This window comes from Dryobates pubescens, chromosome 5, assembly GCF_014839835.1.
Source record: "Dryobates pubescens isolate bDryPub1 chromosome 5, bDryPub1.pri, whole genome shotgun sequence".
Taxonomy (NCBI): domain Eukaryota; kingdom Metazoa; phylum Chordata; class Aves; order Piciformes; family Picidae; genus Dryobates; species Dryobates pubescens.
This window is the reverse complement of record NC_071616.1, coordinates 33526812-33550005: the sequence shown is the minus strand read 5'-3', so window position 1 is coordinate 33550005 and position 23194 is coordinate 33526812. Positions and strand designations below refer to the sequence as shown.

At 39.2% G+C, this 23194-nt stretch overlaps 1 protein-coding gene across 1 annotated transcript in view; it reads right to left on the bottom strand.

Moving 5' to 3' along the window:
* SEL1L (SEL1L adaptor subunit of ERAD E3 ubiquitin ligase) overlaps positions 1–22109 on the bottom strand; it is a 30994-nt gene extending 8885 nt beyond the window's left edge. Inside the window, exons 1-16 of the mRNA XM_054161944.1 lie at positions 21976–22109; positions 14775–14812; positions 14102–14324; positions 10714–10881; positions 9812–9917; positions 8400–8562; positions 7747–7800; positions 7606–7665; positions 6953–7034; positions 6510–6664; positions 5725–5781; positions 4663–4731; positions 3043–3120; positions 1767–1829; positions 1002–1089; positions 593–741 (exon numbers count right to left, since the gene is read on the bottom strand). Coding sequence (XP_054017919.1) covers positions 593–741; positions 1002–1089; positions 1767–1829; positions 3043–3120; positions 4663–4731; positions 5725–5781; positions 6510–6664; positions 6953–7034; positions 7606–7665; positions 7747–7800; positions 8400–8562; positions 9812–9917; positions 10714–10881; positions 14102–14324; positions 14775–14812; positions 21976–22048 — 1626 coding nt within the window. The 5' untranslated portion in view covers positions 22049–22109. The remainder of the gene's footprint in view (positions 1–592; positions 742–1001; positions 1090–1766; positions 1830–3042; positions 3121–4662; positions 4732–5724; positions 5782–6509; positions 6665–6952; positions 7035–7605; positions 7666–7746; positions 7801–8399; positions 8563–9811; positions 9918–10713; positions 10882–14101; positions 14325–14774; positions 14813–21975) is intronic.
* Positions 22110–23194: the final 1085 nt, after the last annotated feature.

Here is a 23194-nt window from a genome sequence, read left to right as displayed (position 1 = left end):
GAAAAAAATAATCATGAGATAGAAAGGAGTTTGATAATACATCACTTTTCCTTTTGATAGCCTTGTCTCTGCAGTCACCAATGGATTTTAGGTAACAGATTCCCTGTAAGATGATGTGCTTAAATACAACCTTTTACAAGGCAGTTATTATTTGACCTTTTGTCCAGGTTTCAGCCGGAAGGAAATACCACTTAAGATAGCCAGTTGAATAAGCTAATGGACATTTGATACCATGCTGATGTCATGCCTGCTCTATAAGGAAAGGGCTGGCTGGGGCAAAGGATGATGGGACTTGGGAGTTCAGACTGAGGTGTGATGCTTCCTGTTTCTGGGTGTTGCCCTTTCTGCTTATTGGCCCAGCCTGCTTACTCTCTCAAAAAAACAATAAAAATCAAGTGTGGGGTTTTTTTAAAATGTTTTCATTAAACTCTCCTTATCTCAACCCACATAGCTTTTGTTTATTTGTTTGCTCCCAAACCTCCTTCCTGTCCAACTGGAAGAGTGGTGTGTGGGAGCCCTGAGAGCAGCTCTGTACAAAGTCAGCTGCTGGCCGAGTTTTAAGGATGCTGCCTTCATAAATGAAATACCTTACCTCAACAGCAGTGTGACAGGACCGCATCACTCCGGTGCCAGTAGCATGCATCTGAGCCAGATTATAAAAAGCCAGAATGTGGCCACCCTGGGAGGCTAAGTTAAAATACTTCAAAGCTTGTTTATAGTCTCTCTTGACTCCAATGCCATCTAAAAAGAAAGAACAAGTCATTGCTATCCATTTTTCTGCAAAAGCAGTGTTGGATGAAATGCAGCATGTACTTACTCCTTAAAATTATTAAATAAAAACACTGTGAAAGTCTTAGGAACCAAGACAGAATAAAACACAAACTCAATGCAGTAAGACTATTCTATATGCAGTAGATACACACTTCTAATGCCACCTAGTGAACAGTCATTGAAAGGGCAGATGCTTAGATGGAGTAAATCATCAATTTGATATCACTTACTGTAATACATGGAACCGAGCTGAAGTTGTCCATCAACCCATCCCTGTTCTGCAGCCTTCTGGAAATACTTCAGCGCTAGCTCATAGTTCTGCAGGAAGATTTAGTCTAGTCATTACAGCCTTGCAACACACCACAATTTAGGTAGAAAGAAAACGTGTTTGTGTGTAAGTGTATGGACAGAGCTGTATTACTGAAAAATTACAACATCTTTATCTGAGAAAAAAATGAAATCGACTTAGGATATTAGCATAGTCTATAGCTACCTCAAAGCTGGCATCCACACATAGCATTGCTATGAATGCTTTACAGAACAGTGCTCTGTTCTGTTTCTAAATCAATTATTTAGCTTCTTTCCTCATTATCTGTCTGCCTAGGTAAGTCTAAAACCTTTGACAAGAAACCTTGTGGGAAAAGCAGCGAGGCAAATTAATTACAAGTTTCTAAATGTTCCTCCATTCCCACAAGAGACAAAATGGGGACAGTGAGGATTTGGTTTATTTTACAAGAAAATTAGACCCATGTGCAAAACTCCTGCTAAGAATCCACACTGCTACGCATTTCTAATAGCTTCAGCAACCTTTTCAAATTTATTAGAGAGAACATAGCATGTTTCATAGCTAACTCCACGGTGAATTTTTTTCCGTAGTACAGATTTTCTCATGATGTTTTCAGTGTAACAGAAAACCTCACAATTCAGTCATAGACAACACTTCCCTTCAGAGAAAAAGTCTGTTCACAGTAAGAAGATAACTGTCAAAAGCTTACCACTGGAACACCTCTTCCATAGAGGTAAGCCATTCCTAATCCACTCTGTCCAACTGGATTACCCTGAAAATACAGGAAAACACTTCTGCAAATAAAGGCAGTATCTACAGATGTGTCTTTCAAATTTGGTATGCCTTAGTATCACTAAAGCAAATAGTGGATAAGATAATGAAGTAAAGCTAAAGTAAATCTAAGTAATAATTATTTAGAGAGAAAACAGCTTCTTTGGTAACTTTTATTCAGTAAGTGCCTGAGCGATTAACAGGACAAAGAAAAGTTTTCAATGCTAGTTATCTAAGTCCACAGTGCATTTTCAAAGCATTGTACAGCTATAGAAAGATGGGGCATTAACAGCTTATTCATCATTACTTTGCCCAAGTTTGAGATATTCTAAATGCTACAGAAGCTCCCAAAACTACTACAGGAACTCTGAGAATCTATTAATTTTAAGGCAGATTGGTGGTTGTTCTATAGGATAAATTACTGGCCACTGGCCCTACAAAAATATGCACTACGGCACTCTTTTGATGCCAAGACAGGAAATGAGGCACATCAGAAACCTTCAGTGAATGTAGGAAATCAAACAGCAACGCTTACTCTAGCACAGAAGTGTGGAAGAGCAATCTAATTGGGGAATGCAAGAACCATGAAGACAGTGATTTTACAATAGTTCATTCAAAACTATTTACTGAGTTTCATATGCTAAACATCTTTCCTGGAGGACTACTCATGCTTTAACTGTACAAAAGCTACCATAAAGGATAGGTCAAAGACAGACGTGGGGGATTAACAGCCAGGAAGGAACCAAACATTCAAATGAGATGAAATGTATAAAGCAAAAAACACTATCTATTCACAGACCACAAAACAAAACAATGTATTAACACAGCGCTGTAAATTTCTGTGTTAAGACAACTGATAGGTTGATAGGATGATAGGTTGATAGGTTGGCCACAATGATCTTGAAGGTCTCTTCCAACCTGGTTTATTCTATTCTAACTCCAGATTAAAGAAAATTAATACTTAACAGAATTGCAGGTTATTTAGCTGGGCTGTATTTCATACTGTGCTGAACACAGCTTCATGAAGCACTGTGACAAAAACTGGAGGCAGTTTATGACATCTTATGACAACCAGGGCTTAACTATGGCCTAATCCAGGACAGAAGCTGCCAGCAGGTGTACGCACACAGAGCACAGAAGAAGCATCTGCAGCATTTCCCAGCTAATCAGCTTTTTTGTGCACATCTGTATTTCTAGCTTACAGATAATCATACCATATCAGCAGCTTTCTTGAAATACTGAAGAGCTGTTTCATTGCTCTGAGGGACAACATCACTTCCTTCGGAATACATCTGCAGGAGAAAAACATTGAAGAATAACTGAAGACATCAGAAGTTTAGCATGAAGGTCGTAAAACATCTTTACTTTGCATTTAAGAGGGAGTCTATTGTACTATTTATTTCTATTACATTACTGAATTAAAGAACTCGCCCAAAAGCAGAAAATATGTCTCCAAATGCTGGAAAATTTCATTCCAAGGGTTTAACTTTGTAACGTAGAATGAGCTGCCACAAAATTAACATTTTCATGAAAACACTCCACATTTTGACTTTTACCAGTGTGCAGTGAAGAACACAATCAGGCAAAAGTCTTGTTGAGATCAGAAGTTGTCAAATATACTGGCAGTTAAAATACTTCTTGAAAACAAAGTAAAAACTGGTTACTAAACCCTATTCATTTCAGCATTTGTTAGATACAAAATATTCACACAGTAGGGAAAGTAGGAACCTGTAATTTCTCCTGACAGGTGCCTTGCCCAGCACAATATACTATTTTTTCCACATTCTAAGAACACAAATTTTGCATTCTCTCCTGCAGAAGATGAGCTTAAGCTGTTCATTGCAGTCAAAGCTTAAATGGTGCTTAAACACAATAATAAGGATTTAGCTCCTCACAGGGTGAAGGCAGCCTGCAACCCACATTTCAGACAAATGACCCAAATATCTTTCCAAGTAGTAACACATTAACATGACCAATAGCAGCTTGTCAGTCATGTTTTAGATGGAAAATAGAACTTACATCTGAGAAAACTGACACAATGCCCACCTTGCAGACAGACTCAGGCTTTGGTTCAGAGCAGATACAGGCCTATTAACAACTCTGACTCAGATGCCTCACTTCTCTACACAGAACAGGAATACAGATGTCAGGTAGTGATAGGACTAGGGGGAATAGAATGAAGCTGGAGGTGGGGAGATTCAGGCTGGATGTGAGGAGGAAGTTCTTCACCATGAGAGTGGTGAAGCCCTGGAATGGGCTGTCCAGGGAGGTGGTTGGGGTGCCGTCCCTGGAGGTGTTTAAGACCAGGCTGGACAAGGCTCTGGCCAGCCTGATCTAGTGTGGGGTGTCCCTGCCCATGGCAGGGGGGTTGGAACTAGATGATCCTTGTGGTTCCTTCCAACCCTGACTAATACTATGATAAGATGTCTTCCCCCTTTCATTCCCAAACTTCCTGTTTTCCACTAGGGTAGATTTTGTGAAACCTGGCTTTTCCCCTATACACTGTATGAAGAGTATAGCAGCTTACTCTGAGTCTTCACCTCCACCACAGGAAAAGGGCATTTAAATATTTAGCTATTTCTTTAAAAAAAAAATAAAAATCTAGTTCAAGTGCTATTTAGGGGGAGGCAAAAAAAAAAAGGAGGAAGTAGAAAATTTAGGCTAGACATAGACTGGGACACTCAAATCCTGAAGAAAAATAGAACACAGTAGCAAAACAGAAGTACTTAGATTCCAGCACTTAAGTTTTAGACTGCCTGATATCAGAAAGTAGAAAATGTTATTGTTCACTGAAGGGCAATCAATTTGCTTACTTTTGAGTGTTAATATCTTACCTTCCCTAGAAAGGCCATGGCATGTGAATTACCAGCATTAGCTGCTTGATTGAAGTATTCAAATGCCCTCTGTGGAGAAGAAAAGTATTTTAGCCCCCATTACTATGATCTGAGTACCTTTTCTTGCGAATGGAGCAGAGGTGAGTAGGTTGTTTGCCAGGTTATCAGGGTCTTTTGCAGATAAAAGCTACCAATCCCATCTAATTTAATATATGTAATAGAGTTCCTCACTTCAAATCAGAATAGAGAGCAGCAATGCCTCTCAACAGTATATTCCAAAAAAAGAGTTGAAAAACATCTTGTAGTTGCTACTAAGCACAATTTATACAGGTGACTCTTACTTCCTTATTGTACCTCCACACCCTGTTTAGAAGAGATCTGCCAGTTCCAATTCCAGTTTCTGACCACTGGAGTTTATTTCTGAACCCTTCTAGAGCAGTCATTTCAAGGTATTTTAAATGTAATGACCATAAAACAATTTCTCATTGGTAGCCAAATCTGAAATGATCCCCAGGACTGCACATCCTCATCTCTCCACTTTTCAATACATACTGTAAGAAGAGGTTAGCTATTTTACCTTCTACAAGCAGTATCTAAGGTGGCTTACATCAGCAGTTCTGTTTTCTCTGTGCATTTAACATCCTTAGCATTGAAAGTTGTACCCTTGTCTACAGAAGCAAAATTTCTTGCAAGCCACAAACTATGATCCCTAATGCAGACAGTCCCTCAAATGCACACACAGTGCATCAGGAAGATTCTACATGTACAATCACTCAGCCAGTTTCAAATACTACTTGATGAAAACCCAGTCTTTGATTTTTGACTTCCTCATTTCTAAGATGATTAGTCTTAAGCTAACAGTATATGAAAAATCAGCTCTAGATACCAGATCTATAAAGAAGTTTTATTGAATGAATTCAGTTTTATTAAAAAAAAACTATTATTAAAATCAATAAATACACTACAGTGCTATTTGAACACTTTTGCTTCTCTGTAGTCTCGGTTATACTTTCTCCCCCTCTATCAAGCATAATATGCATCAGAGATGTACAGAAAGGGTACCTGATGATTTTGCTCTACTCCTCTTCCTCCATGCAAGTGCAACTGTCCAAGGCCAACCTACAAATAAATTTAACATTGCAAGTAAGTCACTTTCCCATAGGGACTTTATTTTTCTAGTAATAAAAAGATACCAGTGAGCTAGTTAAATGAACAGAGACCACATCAGAATTAAAGATGCTACAAAGGCTTAATATAGATTTTCTTCAATAACTACAGTACAAGGCATACTTTTTCACATTAGCCTAAGTGGAAACTTATCCTACATACGTGACATGACTGTCCTAGATGGAAAATAGCAGTATTTCATTTCAATTCTGCCTTACTCTTAAGTCATATATGACCAAATTGTATTATTTCAATTTGCCTGTATTAGTATCCTCCCCTTCTGTATCGTGTGTAGCAAAGTTTCAGCCTGCAACACACAAGTCATTAAGAGCAGCAGCAGCAAGAAACTGAGGTCCCCTTTCAGGGCCAGTTCTTTTGACCAAGTCTTCTTCCATAACATCTAAAGCTGTCCTTAACTCATCTGGCTGGTTTCCAGTGAAAGCCAAGACGCTCTTTCCCAAGATACAACAGTTGTAATGTTTTGGACTTGAAACTTTCAACAAAAAAAGTTGCATTTTGTGTCTATCTTATGCCTGTTTTTTAAACAGCAAAAACTAATCAGGAAATAGCGACTAGGCTGATTCAGAAGGAAGAGAAAATGACAAGATCCAACATCTTTCATGAAGCTGTTCCTGCAATTCTTGAAACTTCTGCACTCAATCGCGTGAACTTCATCTTACCTGTGCTTGTACATCTCCTTTCTCCGCTAAAAACTGGTAATACTGAATCAAGTCTTCTTCTAGCATCCCACTTGCCATTCCTGGATTCTCTACTTCATCTGCTAAGCGAATTCGCTGAACCACTGTGCCACCAGTCAAAGAAATGTCACTAGCAACTAGAACAAAAAATTTCAATACAAGTATTACACTGCAGCTTAGTAAAAACAGATCTTTGCAGAGCTCCAGCTATTACTCAGAGAATTAATCACTTTGAAACTCTAAGTATTACAGGCATTTCTACAGATGGACATAGAAATAGCATAGCATGATTCAGAGCCAAACAGGTAACTTGTTTAACAGCAAGAATTCTCTACTTTTATAGTATTTAGATTGATAGTCCTTCTGGGTGAAGGATACAGAAATACACAGAAAGTCCAGAATGTTAACCTAGCTCAAGTTTTTACCATGATTCGCTACAAGTCGGTAATGAGTGAGAGCAGATTCACAACTCTGGAGGACTCCTATCCCAGCCCAGTACCGGTAACCCTAAAAATGAACAAAATACAGGGACTATCAGTTATTTGACAAAACACTGCTTGCCAGATTACAAACTTTTTCACACTATTTGTGCAAGGTTTGATGAAGCAATAGGCAACACAAAAGCCACAAGTCGATTGTGGCTGCATTATGAGCAACCGATCAGTACTATTAAAAGGTTAAGTAGAGCCAATATACCTCAGGTATTACTAAGGAAAACGAACAAGCAGAACAACAGTTATAGGTGAAAAGCTAAAGCTTTTTACTTACACACTTCAATTTGTGTTAAGTCTCACAATAATGATTAAAACAGCATCTTCTGTAAAGATCTGTCTTTCACAGCCTACAAATATTGGAAGTCTGACACTTCTGCTGTAAGCCAAAAGATGTAACCATAGTCCACCTAAACTCACACTCAAAAGGAAGAAACTTTTCCTTAAGTTAACACAGAATAATGGGGAAAATACTACTGCCCACCCAATACCCACTTTGATAGTGTAGCCACATGAATGGAAATCTTACATTAAAAATTAAAGAGCACAAAAAGTTCTTGCATCTGTAAAGTTACCATCTTACTTACCAAGATCATATGGGCAATCAGATTTCCTCCTAAAGCTCCAAAAGTGTAATACACCAGGGCCTTAAAAACAGAATCATTGGTTATTTAACATCTGCTTCCAAGATAAAATACAAAAGCATACACTGAAGATTTCTAAGTTACCTTAGCTTGACTAGAATTGACTCCTAGACCAGACGCATACAAAAATCCAAGTGCCTAGAAATAGAAGAAAAAAAGTTTATCAGCACATCATTCAAAGAATCCAGGATCAGTCTTCCTGCAATGCATCTAGTTGTTTTCATCTGTTCTGCCATGGGTAAATTGCATTTATGACTACAAACAGTTAAAATGCACAGATCTGTTTGGCTGAGGTTTTTTCAAAAGTGATCTTTACTCATAAAATTTACATAACTACTGCTCTATCTGTAACACCTGTTGGAGTTGCATGACTCAGAGAAGATAACAGCATATATTTCTATTTCTGTATTTCACAGTGTTCTAAGACTATTCTGGGCAATTCCAAAAGCATATGCAACTGAGAAAAATCACCTCATGAAGACAATATTGCATTCTAGACCACTAAAATTCAAGGTCTTTGCACATGGACAAAGTGAGCGCAGCACGGCTAAACAGCTTCCAAGATTCCTAGGAGTTTCTAACTTCCTTAATTATATTGTGTGTGTTTATCTACCTATCTCAGAAACAGAACTCCAGACGAAAAGATGCATACCACACAAACCACAAGAAAAGAGTAACAGTTTCAGTCAAACCGTAACACCTGTAACAACTTTCATAGAACCTAAGGACACACATACCATTTGTCCTTTAGGAGAACCTTCTTCTGTTAGTTTTTCCAATAGTTCTTTTGATGACTGAATGTTCTGTTTCAGGTAATCACCAAACAACAAAGCATAAGAGACTTTCTCCATTGCCTTGGTATGATTCATGTCAGCTGCTTTCAGAAGATATTGATATGCTCTTAAAAGGAAACAATTTCTTAGTCAGTTTGAGGCAAAGAAGTTGATTCTATTCATAAGCCTGAAGATTCTGGGGAGGTGCTTTTTTTAACTCTCCCCTATTTTCTACAAACAAATCTACCTATAGTGGTATGTTCCACCTCTGAATCGTCATTCTATGCAATGTCTCATATGATTTAACTAGTAGACAGATGCAGTACTGTCAAGCATGCTTCAGCTTGATTTCTCATGGACCTTTATTAGCATTCCAAGACTTTCCAGTATTTCTCCTCCTTCCTAGTCTCAGACTTGTTTTCCTTCTTTAGGCCAAGCTGATTCCTCTAGTAATTTCATCTTCTATTAAAGTCCCAGGTGTTCAAAAAAACTACGATTTAATATTGTTTTACAATTCCTACTCTATTTTATAAACAAGAATAATAGTCAGACTCTAACAGATACTGTGTCCCTTTGTCATTGCTAAGGTGTGATGGACAACTTCCAGCTGCGCTTCAGTTTCCCCAATACATTAAGTAGAAACACACTTCCTTATCTCCACAAACAAGTTTAACATGGTAATAGTAGTTACTTAGTACTGAGCAGCCTGAAGTCACCACTTGCTGATAAAGTTATCAACATGAGGACCAGGGAGTAGCTATTCTTAATTATTGCAGTTAGCTGACAACTATTTAGCAGTCATTGGATATGTACAGAGTGGAGAATAAGCAGACCAGAATGAACAGAATACTCTACTTTTGTTTTTTGATTGTTTCCTCTATAAGCATTACCCTTTTCTCTCAAAGGTCTTTTCCAACCTCTTTAATTCTATTCAATAATGTTAACTGCTACAGTTTAACAATGTGTCGAGGTTAATACTATTTTTACAGTGATAAAAAACATCATGAAGTAGGAACTAAAACAAAGCAGGTCAATAAATGATAGTATTTTCCACTTAATCTTCAAAGCAAAATGAGAACTACACTGACAGAAACATTTTTAAAAGGACAACTATCTTTTGTCATGTTCTCTTCTCTCAGGGCAGTTGCCACATACAAATTGTGGCTAAAGAATGGCAGCACCATCTTGAATTAAGTCAACATTTCAATGACATTCACTCTTCATAAATTACTCAATTTTAGCAGATTCAGAGGAAAACAGACTAATTTGTAATTCTAAGTAATCTGAAAAGTACTATTACTGCAGTTTGATGCAGTGATGTCAGAGTGACTAGCCATGTCATCCTTGTCTTGTGGAGGTGGTGGAGGTAAACTTACTCTTTCTTCTGAGCCTTTTTACTGCTTTCATTAAGGATTTTCATTCCAGTCTGATAAACATCTTCAGCCTCTTGCATCTGCCTTCTCTTATTAGACTGCTCTTCAGCTAAAAAAGAGTGCATGAAAAGCATCAGTTAAACATATCAATTTTATTCTCTCAAACAGAAATATTTCTGAAGACCAATAAACAATGCAAGTGATTACAAAAAGATATCTAAGGGACATGTTAGATAACTTGATAGACAGTTTCTTCTCACGTGATGTCTCTCATATACAAGTGTGTTGTTAAGAGAGTCTTTTAATTACTCTAATGAAACTTGTGGAAGGAAGACAGGTTCCTCCTGCAAGTGGATGTTTTCTAGAAGAATCAGCAAATATAATGGGAAACACTGACACAGAATCAAAGTTTGGAAAAGACCTCTAAAATCAAGTCCAACCATAGACCAAATACCACCATGTCCCAAAGTGCTTACATGGTTTCTGCACACCTCCAGGGATGGAGATTCCACCACTTCCCTAGGCAGCCTGTTCCAATGCTTCACTACTTTTTCAATAAAGAAGCTTTTCCTAGTATCTAATCTAAACTTCCTATGGTGTAGCTTCAGGCCATTTCCTCTTGTCCTGTCAAACCTCTCTAATTCCCTTAGCCTCAGAAACCAAGAATTGTATAGAGGTCTCCACTGCAAGATTTCCCAAACAGCTTTAGGAATTGCCATTTGCACTATAATCTTTTTCCATCGTAAGAACTTTGACTTCACAATTACATATATATTGTAGCATAAATTGCAGTATAAAGTGGCTATTAATATACGACAGGGACTTCTAGACCCTTAAATAAAGGGCTGAAAATGCCAGCTTAAGAAAGTATCACTTGCACAAGAAAGCAGCATCAGGTTACTTACTTTCACAAAAGCCCCACTTCTGATCCTTCTTGTAATCATAGGTTGTTGCACACCAAAGCCTGCCATCTTCCCTCCCATCTGCAGTGCACTCTGCATACTCCTTCTCCATGAACAAAAAGGGGAAGTGGCAAGGTTCACCATCTGCAGTGCCCCCAATAGCTGTCAAAGCTGAAAATACATATCTAGGAATTAGACTGCACATACTCAAGTCAGCTACTACACAGAGGAAAGCACTCCTATGTTGGTTTTAATTTCTATGAACTGCATTTAATCAAGTTCTCAGTAAAAATCTCTCATTTACAAAAGCCTGTAAAAAACAAGTTTTTTTCTAAGTAGCAATTGAACATGCAAAAGTATCACTCATTTAATCAGGGAACACAAGCTATGTTGTTTCTTATATTCCTTAGTTCTAAGCAAAGAAAATAGATTTGTTTATATTAAAAAGGCAAATCAGTTACATCTGTATTGCCAAGCAACATGAAGAGCCCTTCCATTTCTCATGCCACCCTTGAAGTCCATTCCAGTGCACACATTCATTTTAGCCCCAGGGATAGACATACTCATGACTGAATCACTCACATTGCCAAATATGATATCAAAATGCCTGAATAACAGCAGGGAGTACACTTAGAACATACAATTGTAAGAAAATACCTAAATGAAACCTGTGCATCTAGTTATTTTTTATTGTTGCACTGAAGACTTACTTTCAGCATCACTAAGGTTGGAAGAGACCTCAAAGATCATCGAGTCCAACCTGTCACCACAGACCTCATGACTAGAGTAGGGAGGACACTAGTGCCCACTGCAGGCTTGAACTCACAACCTTCCCCATTAAAGGTCTTATGTGCTACCAACTGAGCCACACCACTCCTTATATTTCACTTCAGCAATACATTTAAGTTGCATTGAACATGAATTTAAAGAGTGTAATTTCTCATGCACTGGCATTTGAAATGTTACCTCTTCATATTTTTAAATAAAAATCAATCTTCTCTGAAGATTAAGAATTAGCTTCATTTTCTGAAAATTATTTCAGTTAGCCTTTTATAAAGGCATTTGTCCTTCACTAAGCTAAAACAGCAGTTAAGCTCGGCTTCATTTGAAGACATTTGCAAAGTCATGCAATTGAAAATGCCAATTATATGGTGTTTTTTCAAGCTAAGTTTGTAATTCTTCTGCTTATAGAGAAAGCTAGTTCTTTTTTCCTAAGGTCCGTAATTGTATGGCTTAGAGACCACGCTAACTAATTTCATGCCGATTATTTTAAAGCATAAGGAAGGCTCCAGGATTAGTTTGCCTGAAGTGCTCTTTGTAATTTGATTCCTTGGCAGATGCTCCACCATGCCACTTCATGTTAATTATCCCATAATACACAAGGAAAAATGTTATTTTCAGAAACTGCATTCAAAACTACTAAGTCCACCAGATGAAATTAGCCTAGAATCATTTTAGACACCTGTTAATCAGAGAGCAAGGCACAAATTCATGCTAAGGGTACACATAAATAAAACAGATGGGAGCTCTTATCACTGTCATACGAACAAATCTGAGGTGCAGGATATTAACACTATACTTGAGAACTTTAGTTTTGTTTGCATTGTTTAGTACCTGGTCTACTGCACTGAAAGCAATTGGACCCTTTACACAGCATTCAGCACAAGAGTTAGCTGTACACTCAAGCTACAAAATTTCTCTGCCTTAGTCCTCCCCTTTGCTGTTTATAAATTCTAAATCCCACCATAATGTTGTATTTTTTTTCTCCCCAGATAATAAAAAATACTAATGCTTAATGCAACACAGCGATGTGATCACAGAATAAACTGCTCAGCAGTTATTTTATCAGGTACTTAAAGAATATTACAAATGGAGGCAAATAATTTACTCAGGATAAATTGCTTTTTGTCAAACTGAGCATGCAAGTTACAGTTTATCCATTTTATTATCTTGAATAAAATATTTAGTATTTCATCATTATATTTTATCCTTTTTTACTGATGTCATACTTCCTGCTGCAGGAAACTCAAATACAAATTACTTATAAGCAGTATTGGTTATGTTACTGCAAGAGTCCTCTAGATGGGGGGGGGGGGGGGAACAGCAGCAGTTGAATAATCTTGTGGGCAGTTTTCAGCTAAAATGGTTAGTGTGAAACTTGATTATTATAAAGACATACAATTCCTTGTGAACCAGAAGAGAACAAGACAACTTCTTTCTTACAAGGTTAAAATCCTTAGTAGTACTAATTGTAAATTACTGAAGTTGAACTTTTGTTCTGCTCAATATCCTGCAGACCACACATGGTAACTTGAAGAGTTGTTGTTTTTTCTTGTTTGTCTGGGGTTGGGAGTTTGTTTTGTTTTTTTTTGTTTTCTTCCCCACTGCAGCACCTCCCCCCCCGGCCCCCGCCAAGTAATCTCATGACCATACACAGGAGCCAAACTGTATTTAGAAAAGCTTTAATCTTCCTTCGTGCAGCCCTGTTGTCAGTTGGTCATTTGAGAGATGCAGCATCTGTACCTGAGGCAGGTTCCTGTCTGACTCAATTAAAAAGTTTCCTAGTAAAGCTGCCCTTAAGCAGGGTTGGTGGTTTTTTGTTTTGATTTTCCCTGACAGAATACAAGTACTTTTCCCTCAGAATTGCCAGAATTGCTTTGCTAGAGAGAACCAGTAATCTGTCCCTCTACATTATTTATTTACTTTGTAGTAAGTTCTAAAAACTTTGCTGCATTGGCTAGGGTACTCAACTGTGCCATCTAGTTATCTGCTACAAAAACACAAGTCCAAAATACCATGTTTTTATCAGAAGATAAATATTGTAATTTCCTAAGAACTTAAGCACCAGGACGTATTTTTACCTATATTTTACCTAAATTTAAAAACCTACTGAAGTTTACATGAAGTCTAGATGTTGCCTGAAGGAACAATGACATCCTAGGAAGCATGCTTCTGCGTTACAATTTGCTCCTTCTCTGTCAACTGAGACTCCAGGCAAACAGCCAGGAGGCTGAAATACTGACGCAATTTCTCCTTCTCTAGTTGGTATGCATAAACCCAGCATGGTATGTCTACTTGAGTCCTATTTGAAGAAATCAGAGCTTTCTCCATTTGATAGTTTAAGCTTTCCAGCACGATGGAAGTAACAAGAATTACGTAAAACCCTTTCAAATGCATCTAAAAGTAACCGCTGTGATTTCTATCACAATATAGCTGAAAACTTTTTGATGTTAGTTTCTAATAGAAAAGGCAGCAATTACCATGCAATTCCAGAGAGACCAAAACACTAGTTATTTCATATGTTCATAATTACTGTTTATGTTCATCTACATGCTGAAGTTACTCAGATGCAGCTTTCCTGCCACTCGTTCAAAACGCTGTGAGCAGTTACCTGGTCTTTGTATTTCTGCTTCTTCCAAATCCTTATCTAATAGATTGGCCATTTCCAGAGAGTTCAGCTCTTCCAGTGAATTCTCTTTTTCCTCCTCTTCACTGTGAAAGTTTTTTTCATCCTCTGACTGAGTGTCTGATTTCCCTGATTCAAGGAAGATCTGACCTGCTACCACTCGAGTTCCTGTGGAATGGTCCTTTACCTGGTCATCTGCAGATAAAGTCTGAAGGATAAGAGCCACATTTTAAAAGATTAGAAATTGAACAGCAGCAGCTAGCAACAACATATTACTTTTAAAGATAGAATTAACATAGTAAGCTTAAACCACGGCATCAAAAGTAAGCTGAACTACTACTACAAGCTTTCAATGCTTCCATTTCTCTTTTTTTGATAAAAAAAATTAAACATTTAAAAGATGAGGTGCTCAAGAGGAGATTGGACGTGGCACTCGGTGCCATGGTCTAGTCATGAGGTCTGTGGAGACAGGTTGGACTTGATGATCCTCGAGGTCTCTTCCAACCTTAGTGATACTGTGATAACTTCACATTAATTCTTCTGATGAACAGAACAAATACAGAACAGTTTAAAACAGGAATCAAATCACAGTTCTGAAGTTTAGGCCTTTGCTCTACTTCACAAGAAAAAGAGAACGACTAGAAACTGATCTCCTCACCTTTGGCTCCAGTGATTCATCTTGATTTCCCTCTTCATCTAGAAGAGATGGTGTAAGTCAGTTTTCCATGAGTAATTTGCTCAAAAATAAAGATAAGTTTAGCTATAATATTGTGCAACAGTTCTGAACTATTTGAGTACACTATGCTGCCTAGTGTACTTCTGACAACACTAAGTAATTCTGAAAGAATTGTTTCACAGGTTCATCTCTCCTTCCTTCAATTATGCTGACACAATTGTGTCACTAATACGTGAAAAAAGTGTGATTTAAAAAACAAACCACAACAAAACCCCCAAATCAATCCTCTAGATTACTACACAGTATGAACTGTTCCAGTCCAACTAAACTACTTAAAAGATACACATCAAGTGAAAGGAGCATATGGAACCTAAGGTTTTTAGTGACCCAATCAGCTTTAATATGAACAGCTTCAGGAGTGACCAGAAAGTTTCATGAATACCACCCCACTTACAATTCAACATTGTCCTTTATAGAATGCCAGTTCATTTTGCCTAACATACTCAAACCTTTATATAGAGTTCTCTCTATGGAATTTTGAAAAATTAGCTTGTCTTTAAGATCCTGTTCAAGAGCTGCAAGTCTTGTTTAACTATCATCTTTCTTATCTGAAGGTATTATGATACTTGATTAGAAAGACTGGAAAGAGAAGAAATGGTAAAGAAAAGTTATTAGACAGAGACCTGAAGAAATAGAAAGGAGGGAGGAGATAATCAGAAAAGCTTATTTAGGACAGCTTTACCACTGTTTTGCAGAACTATATCTCTTATTTTCTTTGTTCCTGTAACTTAAATGGGTTACTCACCATGCTTTGAACAACTCGGTTTGTACTATCCTCTCAACTGAAAGCCTCTAAAATGATCACAGACAAAACCTGACTGTTCCCTGTTATCAGTATTTGATACCACCTCATTTAGGTGAACAAAATCCTTCCACGTTTGAAAGATGACCTTATGGCCTCCTCTTTCTCAACTCAAATAGAAATAAAAGCTCAAAATATAAACAGATGACTAGGCAAGGATGTTGCTAACTCCTACTACCTCTGTAAGCACTTGGCAGCAAGCAAAACTTACATACTTTTAATCTTCATGCACTAACAGTATTTTGCCAGAGATCATTCATCTCTGAAGTGACAAACTACAAATGTGACACTTTTTTCGGTTCATGTTTTGAGGACTATTACTGTAACAGAGCAATTACAGGTATCTGCAGTGAAGGGGCTAACCTTGCAAGCCAAATTCCAGAAAGCAATTCCCACATTATTTGAAGTATAACCTTTAGAACAAGTAAAATGATGAGGATCAATTTTAAGTTGTAACAGCACAAAAAACAGGAAAAAAATCTTAGACTTACAAGCGAAGCCGCAAAACTAAGGTGACAAGTCTGACGCTGCAACTGAGACAGTCTATTGAGCACACTGAAGTGGATATAAAAATCAAAGTTTGACTGTCAGCAGACACAGGATTAAAAAAGATCTGGAACAGCTGGTTGGAGTAAGCAGCTGTATCTCACAGGTTCAGAAATTAAAACATGTAGAGAAACATTCAGAGAAACTAGTGGGGACAGCAAAGAGCACCCCAGAAGTAACAGACTTTGCAAGTAGCAACCAAGACAGCATAAGAACTCCAACTTTGAAAATCATTAAAAGATGAATAAGGAACAAACAAGGCTAGCTGCATTCTTGGCAGAGATGACAGTGCTTATCAGTTTGACCAGTCTAATGGAATCTAATCTAAGGCAGATTGTGATAAAGTCTAAGAAGTTCTACCACTGAATTTCAACACTTTGGGCCTTCATACAACTTATTTTTTAAGCACAGTAAAAGTGAATAGGCATTTAGGATACTTGCTGGTATTTTGCATTTTAAAAACAGATAAATTTTAAATTTATCATGTTTTCTACAAATTACATTCTACTATCCACCCCCCCCCAAAAAAAAAAAATCAAAACCTAAATACCACCCCTAGAATTTCAATCTCCAGAGCTTGTCAAGAGATTCACAACATGCTTCTGGAGTGGGGTGAGAACTAAGACAAGGTTAACCTACCCTATAGCTCCTATGCTGCTATTAATACATACAACGCACTTACACAATATCAGTTACTGCAGTAACAAACACCATGTTATTTTTAACAGCTATACCAGCCAGGGTGGGTGTTTGTCTGCTCAAAATCAGCCTGCATGCCCAACAGCACTAGACTATTCCAGCTTTTTGGTAAAGGCTTTAGTGATTTCAATTTGTGGAAGGCTGACTTTATAACAGAAGACCACCACAGAATGTCAGATCTAAATAGGTATACTATCAAAGAACAATTATTTTGCTACTTCATATGCAAAGGTTTACTAAATTGAAAGGTGAAAAACATCTGAGCAAGGTATGATAGAATTCACTTAATGTTTACTCTTCCTCCTTGGAAGTAAATAAATCTATTTCAATTCTATTGCATCATTTAAATTCTCTCAGAAGGAACCAACATTGTTATTAAGAAACTGTACCATAAAACAGTGGTCCCAAAACAGCACTAAAGCAACAACAAATACTAGTTTAACTGTTCTTAGCTTTGGGACTTTCTTCTAAAGTTAGGCAGATGAGGTTGTAGTGATGACCAATAATGTAACTAAAAGAGGGATCACAGCCTTGTTGTTTCACAGAACTGCTGACTAGTACACACCTGCTACTCAGAAGTGTGTTGACTTCTACGAAACACTTAAGAGAATTCAGCAAGTGTTAAAATAACATCTATGAAAGGTCACAGTTTGACCTAAGAATGGCTTATTAGTCAAGGCTCAGCTACTGATGAAAGTCACAGATGTTTGCACACCTGGTTTGGAGATCAAGGCTGATAGTTCAGTTTGCTTTTCCACAGCTAAATTAAAAAAAAAAAGTAACTGACTTTGTTTTTAAATTCTAGTCTGTTACTAAGGTGCCTAATTCTATAAATCTCTTCTGAAAAGGCCAATTTGAAACTAATCCCATCTCTTGTTAAAAAAATTAGGGAGATGCAACGATACAGTAAAAGGATTAAGTAGGCAAAATCACTCATGGCTGAAACATGCAGCTGACAACATTGTACAGAATGAGCTGTAGGCACTGCTGGGTGCTCTCACACCCAGTTAGGTCTGTAGAGTACTTCATAGAGCTAAACACTTGTTTCAACCATCCACCACTCCATATATAATTAAAATCAGGTTTAAAACGTGTTCATTTTCGCTCCATTAGGAAAAACAGTGTTCAGTCAGTCTATTTAAATATAGTAAAAATACTCTGTCAGCCTATGCTAGATAAAAAGATCCTACCATATGCTGGATAAAGATCCTACCATTCTGTGACAATTGCCATTTTCAAGAGAGCACTATGGAGAAAAGGGTAGAAACAAGGAGATCTGTGCAGTGTGATTCAGCAAAAAGAAGGTCCTTTAGCTTGAGGGAACACAACAAAGTTCAGAACAAAGAACAAATCGACTGACAACCTTATGCTGGTTTGCTTTAGAACAGAATTAATTCTGTTCAGTGATTTTACTTTTCAGTGCAGTCTCTTCTAATTAACTGCATTTTCTACAGTCAATGGCGTGGGTTTGCCAACACGGTTTCTAGCAGTGATAATGCTCAATGTTTCTAGCTGGTACCAAGGACTGGTATACAGACCAAGGTCACTGCTAAATCTTGTGTCCTACATTGGGGGTGCAGACTAAAAGGCCACAAACACAGGGAGGAGTGGACAGGACAGGTTACCCTGAACTGACCAATTAGGTATTCCATTCCATATACATCTGTCACTGGTTTAGTGCCCAGCCCTAACCTTTGACAGAGCCCATAAAGCTAAAGGACTGCTACTACTAGACAAGAAATACTATTAATTTCAACATCAGAATGGTAACTCACCTGTGGGACGTAGCCAAAAATTCAGTAAACACAAGCAGTGGGCAATCCCCCAAAGCTCTGATGAACGCCCTAACTGATCACTGTAGTCAGCTTCCTTCCACTATTTGCCACTCTCTTCAAGCTCCAAACACTATCACAACAAAATAGCTAAGAATTTGCATGCTAGAGAGCTGGGATCTCCAAAATGGGGCACGTGCACCCCAGGGGGCATGCTAACCAACCCACTGGGGGTGCAGAAAGAAAATACTTTCTAAATTGTTTGTGTTTATTTCACCTTTATCTCACTTTCTTTTCCCAGTTCTATTTTTATGCAAAATATGATAGCACAGTAGTAAATGACTTTTTTTTTTTTTAAATAAAAGTTAAACATTGAAGAGGCACACTCAAATTTTTTTTTTTTTCCCCTGAGAGAGGTGCATGAACAAAACTGGTTTGGCAATGACTGCTTTACAGCATCTATCAGAGATTTTTGGGTTGATTTTTAGTTATTTCCTTTAACATTCTTTTTGTGTAAATGACTAGTGAGAATCTGAAAGAACACAAACCTTGTTTATTGTATTTCTGCAGAAAAACAGGAAATCTTATGAAAAAATTACCTCAGATTGCTTCTCATCAATTTTTCAACTGTTAAAGTCAGCACAAAAGCTCCATAGCATAGATTCTATTCCTATGACATAGGCCTCTAAAACATGTAGGCAGTTAAGCAAAATCCATAAGAGGCACTTATTCAGACGATTAGTTTCAAAGCATCGTTGACAGCAAGACTGCTTCCAGCTACAATCTGTGCAGTTACTCATTTCAGTGCAACTACAAAAATCAAGCTACAAGTCAACCCTTACCTCACTTTCTTTGTGAGAACTGAGATTCCCTATCACGCAACAAGTTTAGGGAATGTTTTCCAGTTATTAAGCAAAATCAGAAGGGTCAGGGAAAGCCATTGAGCTGCCTTTTTACAGAACAGGCACAAATGTTTCTTACAAGTATGTGACTATTCTCATCTGCCCTACCAGTTAATGAGACAGTATGAAAACCTCTGCCTAGCATTGAAGTTAGCCATGGAAGGTGCAGGACTGTCAGATAAAGAATCACTTCCTCTCCTCATGTAAAATGAGAGAATTTCTACCTCTTATTCTGCAAGCATTAGGAAAACCTCAAGAACCAAATAATATCAGCAATCAGGAAAAAAAGTAAGAGGAGATTTTTTTTTTTTCCTTAGATTCTTAATGATCAACAGAAGAAGTAGACATCCATTGCTGATGTGATAAGCACAAGACAGCCATCCTTGGCTTGAGCAGCTTTTGCCAGTTTCCCATGGTATCATCATTATTATTTCTTTAGCCTCAATGCCAAACTTCTTCATAACTTGTACTAATACTGTATCTTTAAAAAAAAAAAGTGCTCATTTCTTTAGGGCTGAGTTTTCTTAAATTCATTTCAAGTTTTCAGTAAACTGATTCAAGCAAAAGTTTATGACTACAATGTTAGAGTTTAAAGCTACAGTTAAAAGACTCCCTAAGAAAAAAAAACACCAAAGTCCTCAATAAAAAAAAATAAAAAATCTTCTGAAGTCAGGAAACTTAATACTTGAGCCATTTTGACTCATCCTTAAAACCCCTTCCATGAACATATATTTCACATTACTGTTTCCAGACCATACATTAGGAATGTACAAGTATTCAGGGAAACATTTAACAGTCTCTGAGCTTGTACTAGACTCTACTAGAGAAAATGGTACTGTTGCTGTAGGAAATGAAAACATCAATCAAGTAACGACTTCTTTCAGAATGACTCTTGACAAAAATTGGAGCAAAAAAGTTTTTCTCCCTGTTATCATCTGTTGCCAAAAGCTGGACTCCAAACACCTTCTCCTAATTAATTTTGGATATTAATAAACAGTTTTACCTCACAGTAGTGATTTAACTGGCGACAGCTCCTGATCATTCATGTAACGTACCACGTGCTTTCTTGGACCCATCAATGGCATTAGTTCCACTAACTCCAAACATATGTTTTTAAAGGCCAAATTAAGCTATCAGAACTTCATAATCACAAACACAACTTTGTGACAGTGGAAAAGCAGTCAAGACAGAAGAGTGGCATGCTAGCACAGCCATAGTAGCACACTTTAACAGCCCTTAAACCTAACTTACACACACACACCAGACTGTTCATCTGACAAGTCTCATCTCACCTTAGCTTTTTTTCTTTATATACATTATTTGTGAGAACATATCATTCAGAGTCAGGGTACATCTTTTTGGCTTCACAGAGCTTGTAGGTATTTTTTCTACACCTTAGGAAGTTCTGGCTTATAACATTATGTACAAAGATCTTGTGCTTGATACCTATTCTGAACTCCAGTAACATCACCTTAAATGTCAACACACTCCTCTATACATGAAATAGAACCCCAAACCACTGAAATTATCTTTAGAGAAAATGTTGTTACTTTCCTGAAATACTGACAGCCTAAAAGCACACTCCTAGTAGCACTGGATAATGCTGTCTATTAAATATGCCTGCTTTCTGGCTTTAGAAACACTACATAAATAAATGCATTGCACATTGCCCCCACCCGCCCACGGTGGAAAGAAGGGTGTGGGAGGTAGAAACCCTTGGAAAGGAAGTAGATAACAACATATGCGAAGCATAAAAAAACCCAAGCTACATAACAACAAAAGCAGAAACGTGTTATAGTGACATAATGCAGGCCCCAGAATTGCTCTCTCTACATATCTGCATGAGAAAATTGTTCTGATAAAGCTAACATCAGCATTACCAGCTTCTCAGCAAGAAACTGCAAAATGGGAAAGAAAAGAAAAAGGTCTCGTTTCAGTTTTTAGCAGAGCAGGCATCACAAAGTAGGCTCTTAACGAGCTGTTAAAAGGCAGAAGCCGGACTGAACAATGTGTTCACCCCCATGAGGCCTACAGAACAGCCCCCGCTGAGGCAATACCAGCAGGCACAGGGTGAAGCAACCGGCCCACCGCCCCTCGGTGAATCTGCCTTCGCCACCCCTGCTACTCCCGGCCATGCAGCTGACAGGAGCTCAACTCCCTTGCCCTCCCCATCGCTGTCTCAGCGCACCCGCGAAGACGGAGCTGCCGCCACGCAACCCAAAGTCCCAGTGAGAACACAGGATCCACTTCCCAGTTTCCGCCGCCTCCGCGCCGGGACTCCCCCCGTCCCCCAGTGGCAGCAACCCGCACCCCCTCCCCCGCATCAGGGCAACAGCGGGTGGGAAGGCCGCCGCAGAGCTGAGGCCCTGCGGGGCACGGAGAGGTGAAGTCCCGGTACTAACCGGCCGCGGCCAGCCCTCCGGCCCAGAGCGCCGCAAGGCACAGCACCAGCCCAAGGCGCGCCCGCCGCCCCATCCCACCGGGCTCCTGAAGGGCCACCGCCGCTGATCAGGGGCCCCGAGTCCGGCTTCCTGGCCCCGCCCACCGCGCCGGCGTTTCCAATCCTCTGGCCGCGCTGACGACCAACTACCAGCTGCTGACAGCAGTACACGCAATCTCTGGGGAACGGCTTGCTCTACATGGCCCGCTCTGATTGGCTCGGAGAAGGGACGGATCGCTGGTGACTCTCTCTTGTTGACCAATCGTACCGCAAAGGGAAAGCACGTGCCTGAGAGAGTCTGGTTACGCGAGCGCGCCCTTCCTAAACGACGGCTTCTATTGGCTCACGGGCTATTCCTACAACACCCAGCGTGGCTTGCGAAGCGCAGGGCCCAGAGAGGGGTCTGGGGCGGACCGACAGCGGGGCAAGGACTACAACACCCACAAGCCTTGGCGTGAAACTGCGCAGTGAGGGGCGCAGTAGTGTCAGCTGCGCCCCTGTGGCCGGACTGTGAACAGCACGGTCGGTGCCCGCCCCGCGCTATCCGCAGCTCCACGCTTGGTCCCGAATAGTTGGTCCCCAGCAGCGCTCTTCCGATTGAAGTTTAGAGGTCGGCTGGGGAGCATGGCAGTAGCTCCAAGCTCCATCCAGCGGAGCTCCATCCGCAGGCGACGGCGAAGGGCGGGAGGCTTTTCCTTGGCCGTTTGTAGGGGTCGGAAACGCTGGGGCGGGGCAGTGTCCTGAGGATTTGGGCGGGGATAGCAGAAAGCGGTGGGGGAAAAACGCCGGCATTGAGAACTAAGCAGGCAGCCTCTTTCCTGGCGGAGGTTCCCTTTCGGCTCGCTAGGATGGCTAGGTTTTGTGACAGCAGGACTAAAGTCAGAGCTGAAGCTTCTGCCCTCCAGGGAACCTGAAAAGAAGTTGAAGGTTTAGTTCATACTAAGACCTCATTCTCTGTTTTGGGCTGACTGCAGGCCCAGGACCAAAGCAAGAGACCTGGGTCAGAAGAGTAGGTGAAGTTGCACACAGGGTATTCATTATAGGAATAGCATTAGGTATTAACAGAGAACATGCTCAGAGCTCTAAATCTTGTGGGAACACAAAGCCAAGGAAGAGTGCATCTCTGAGAATGTCATATTCTGCCGTATTGACTGTCTCCTAGCTGCCTGTGAATTCTTGAG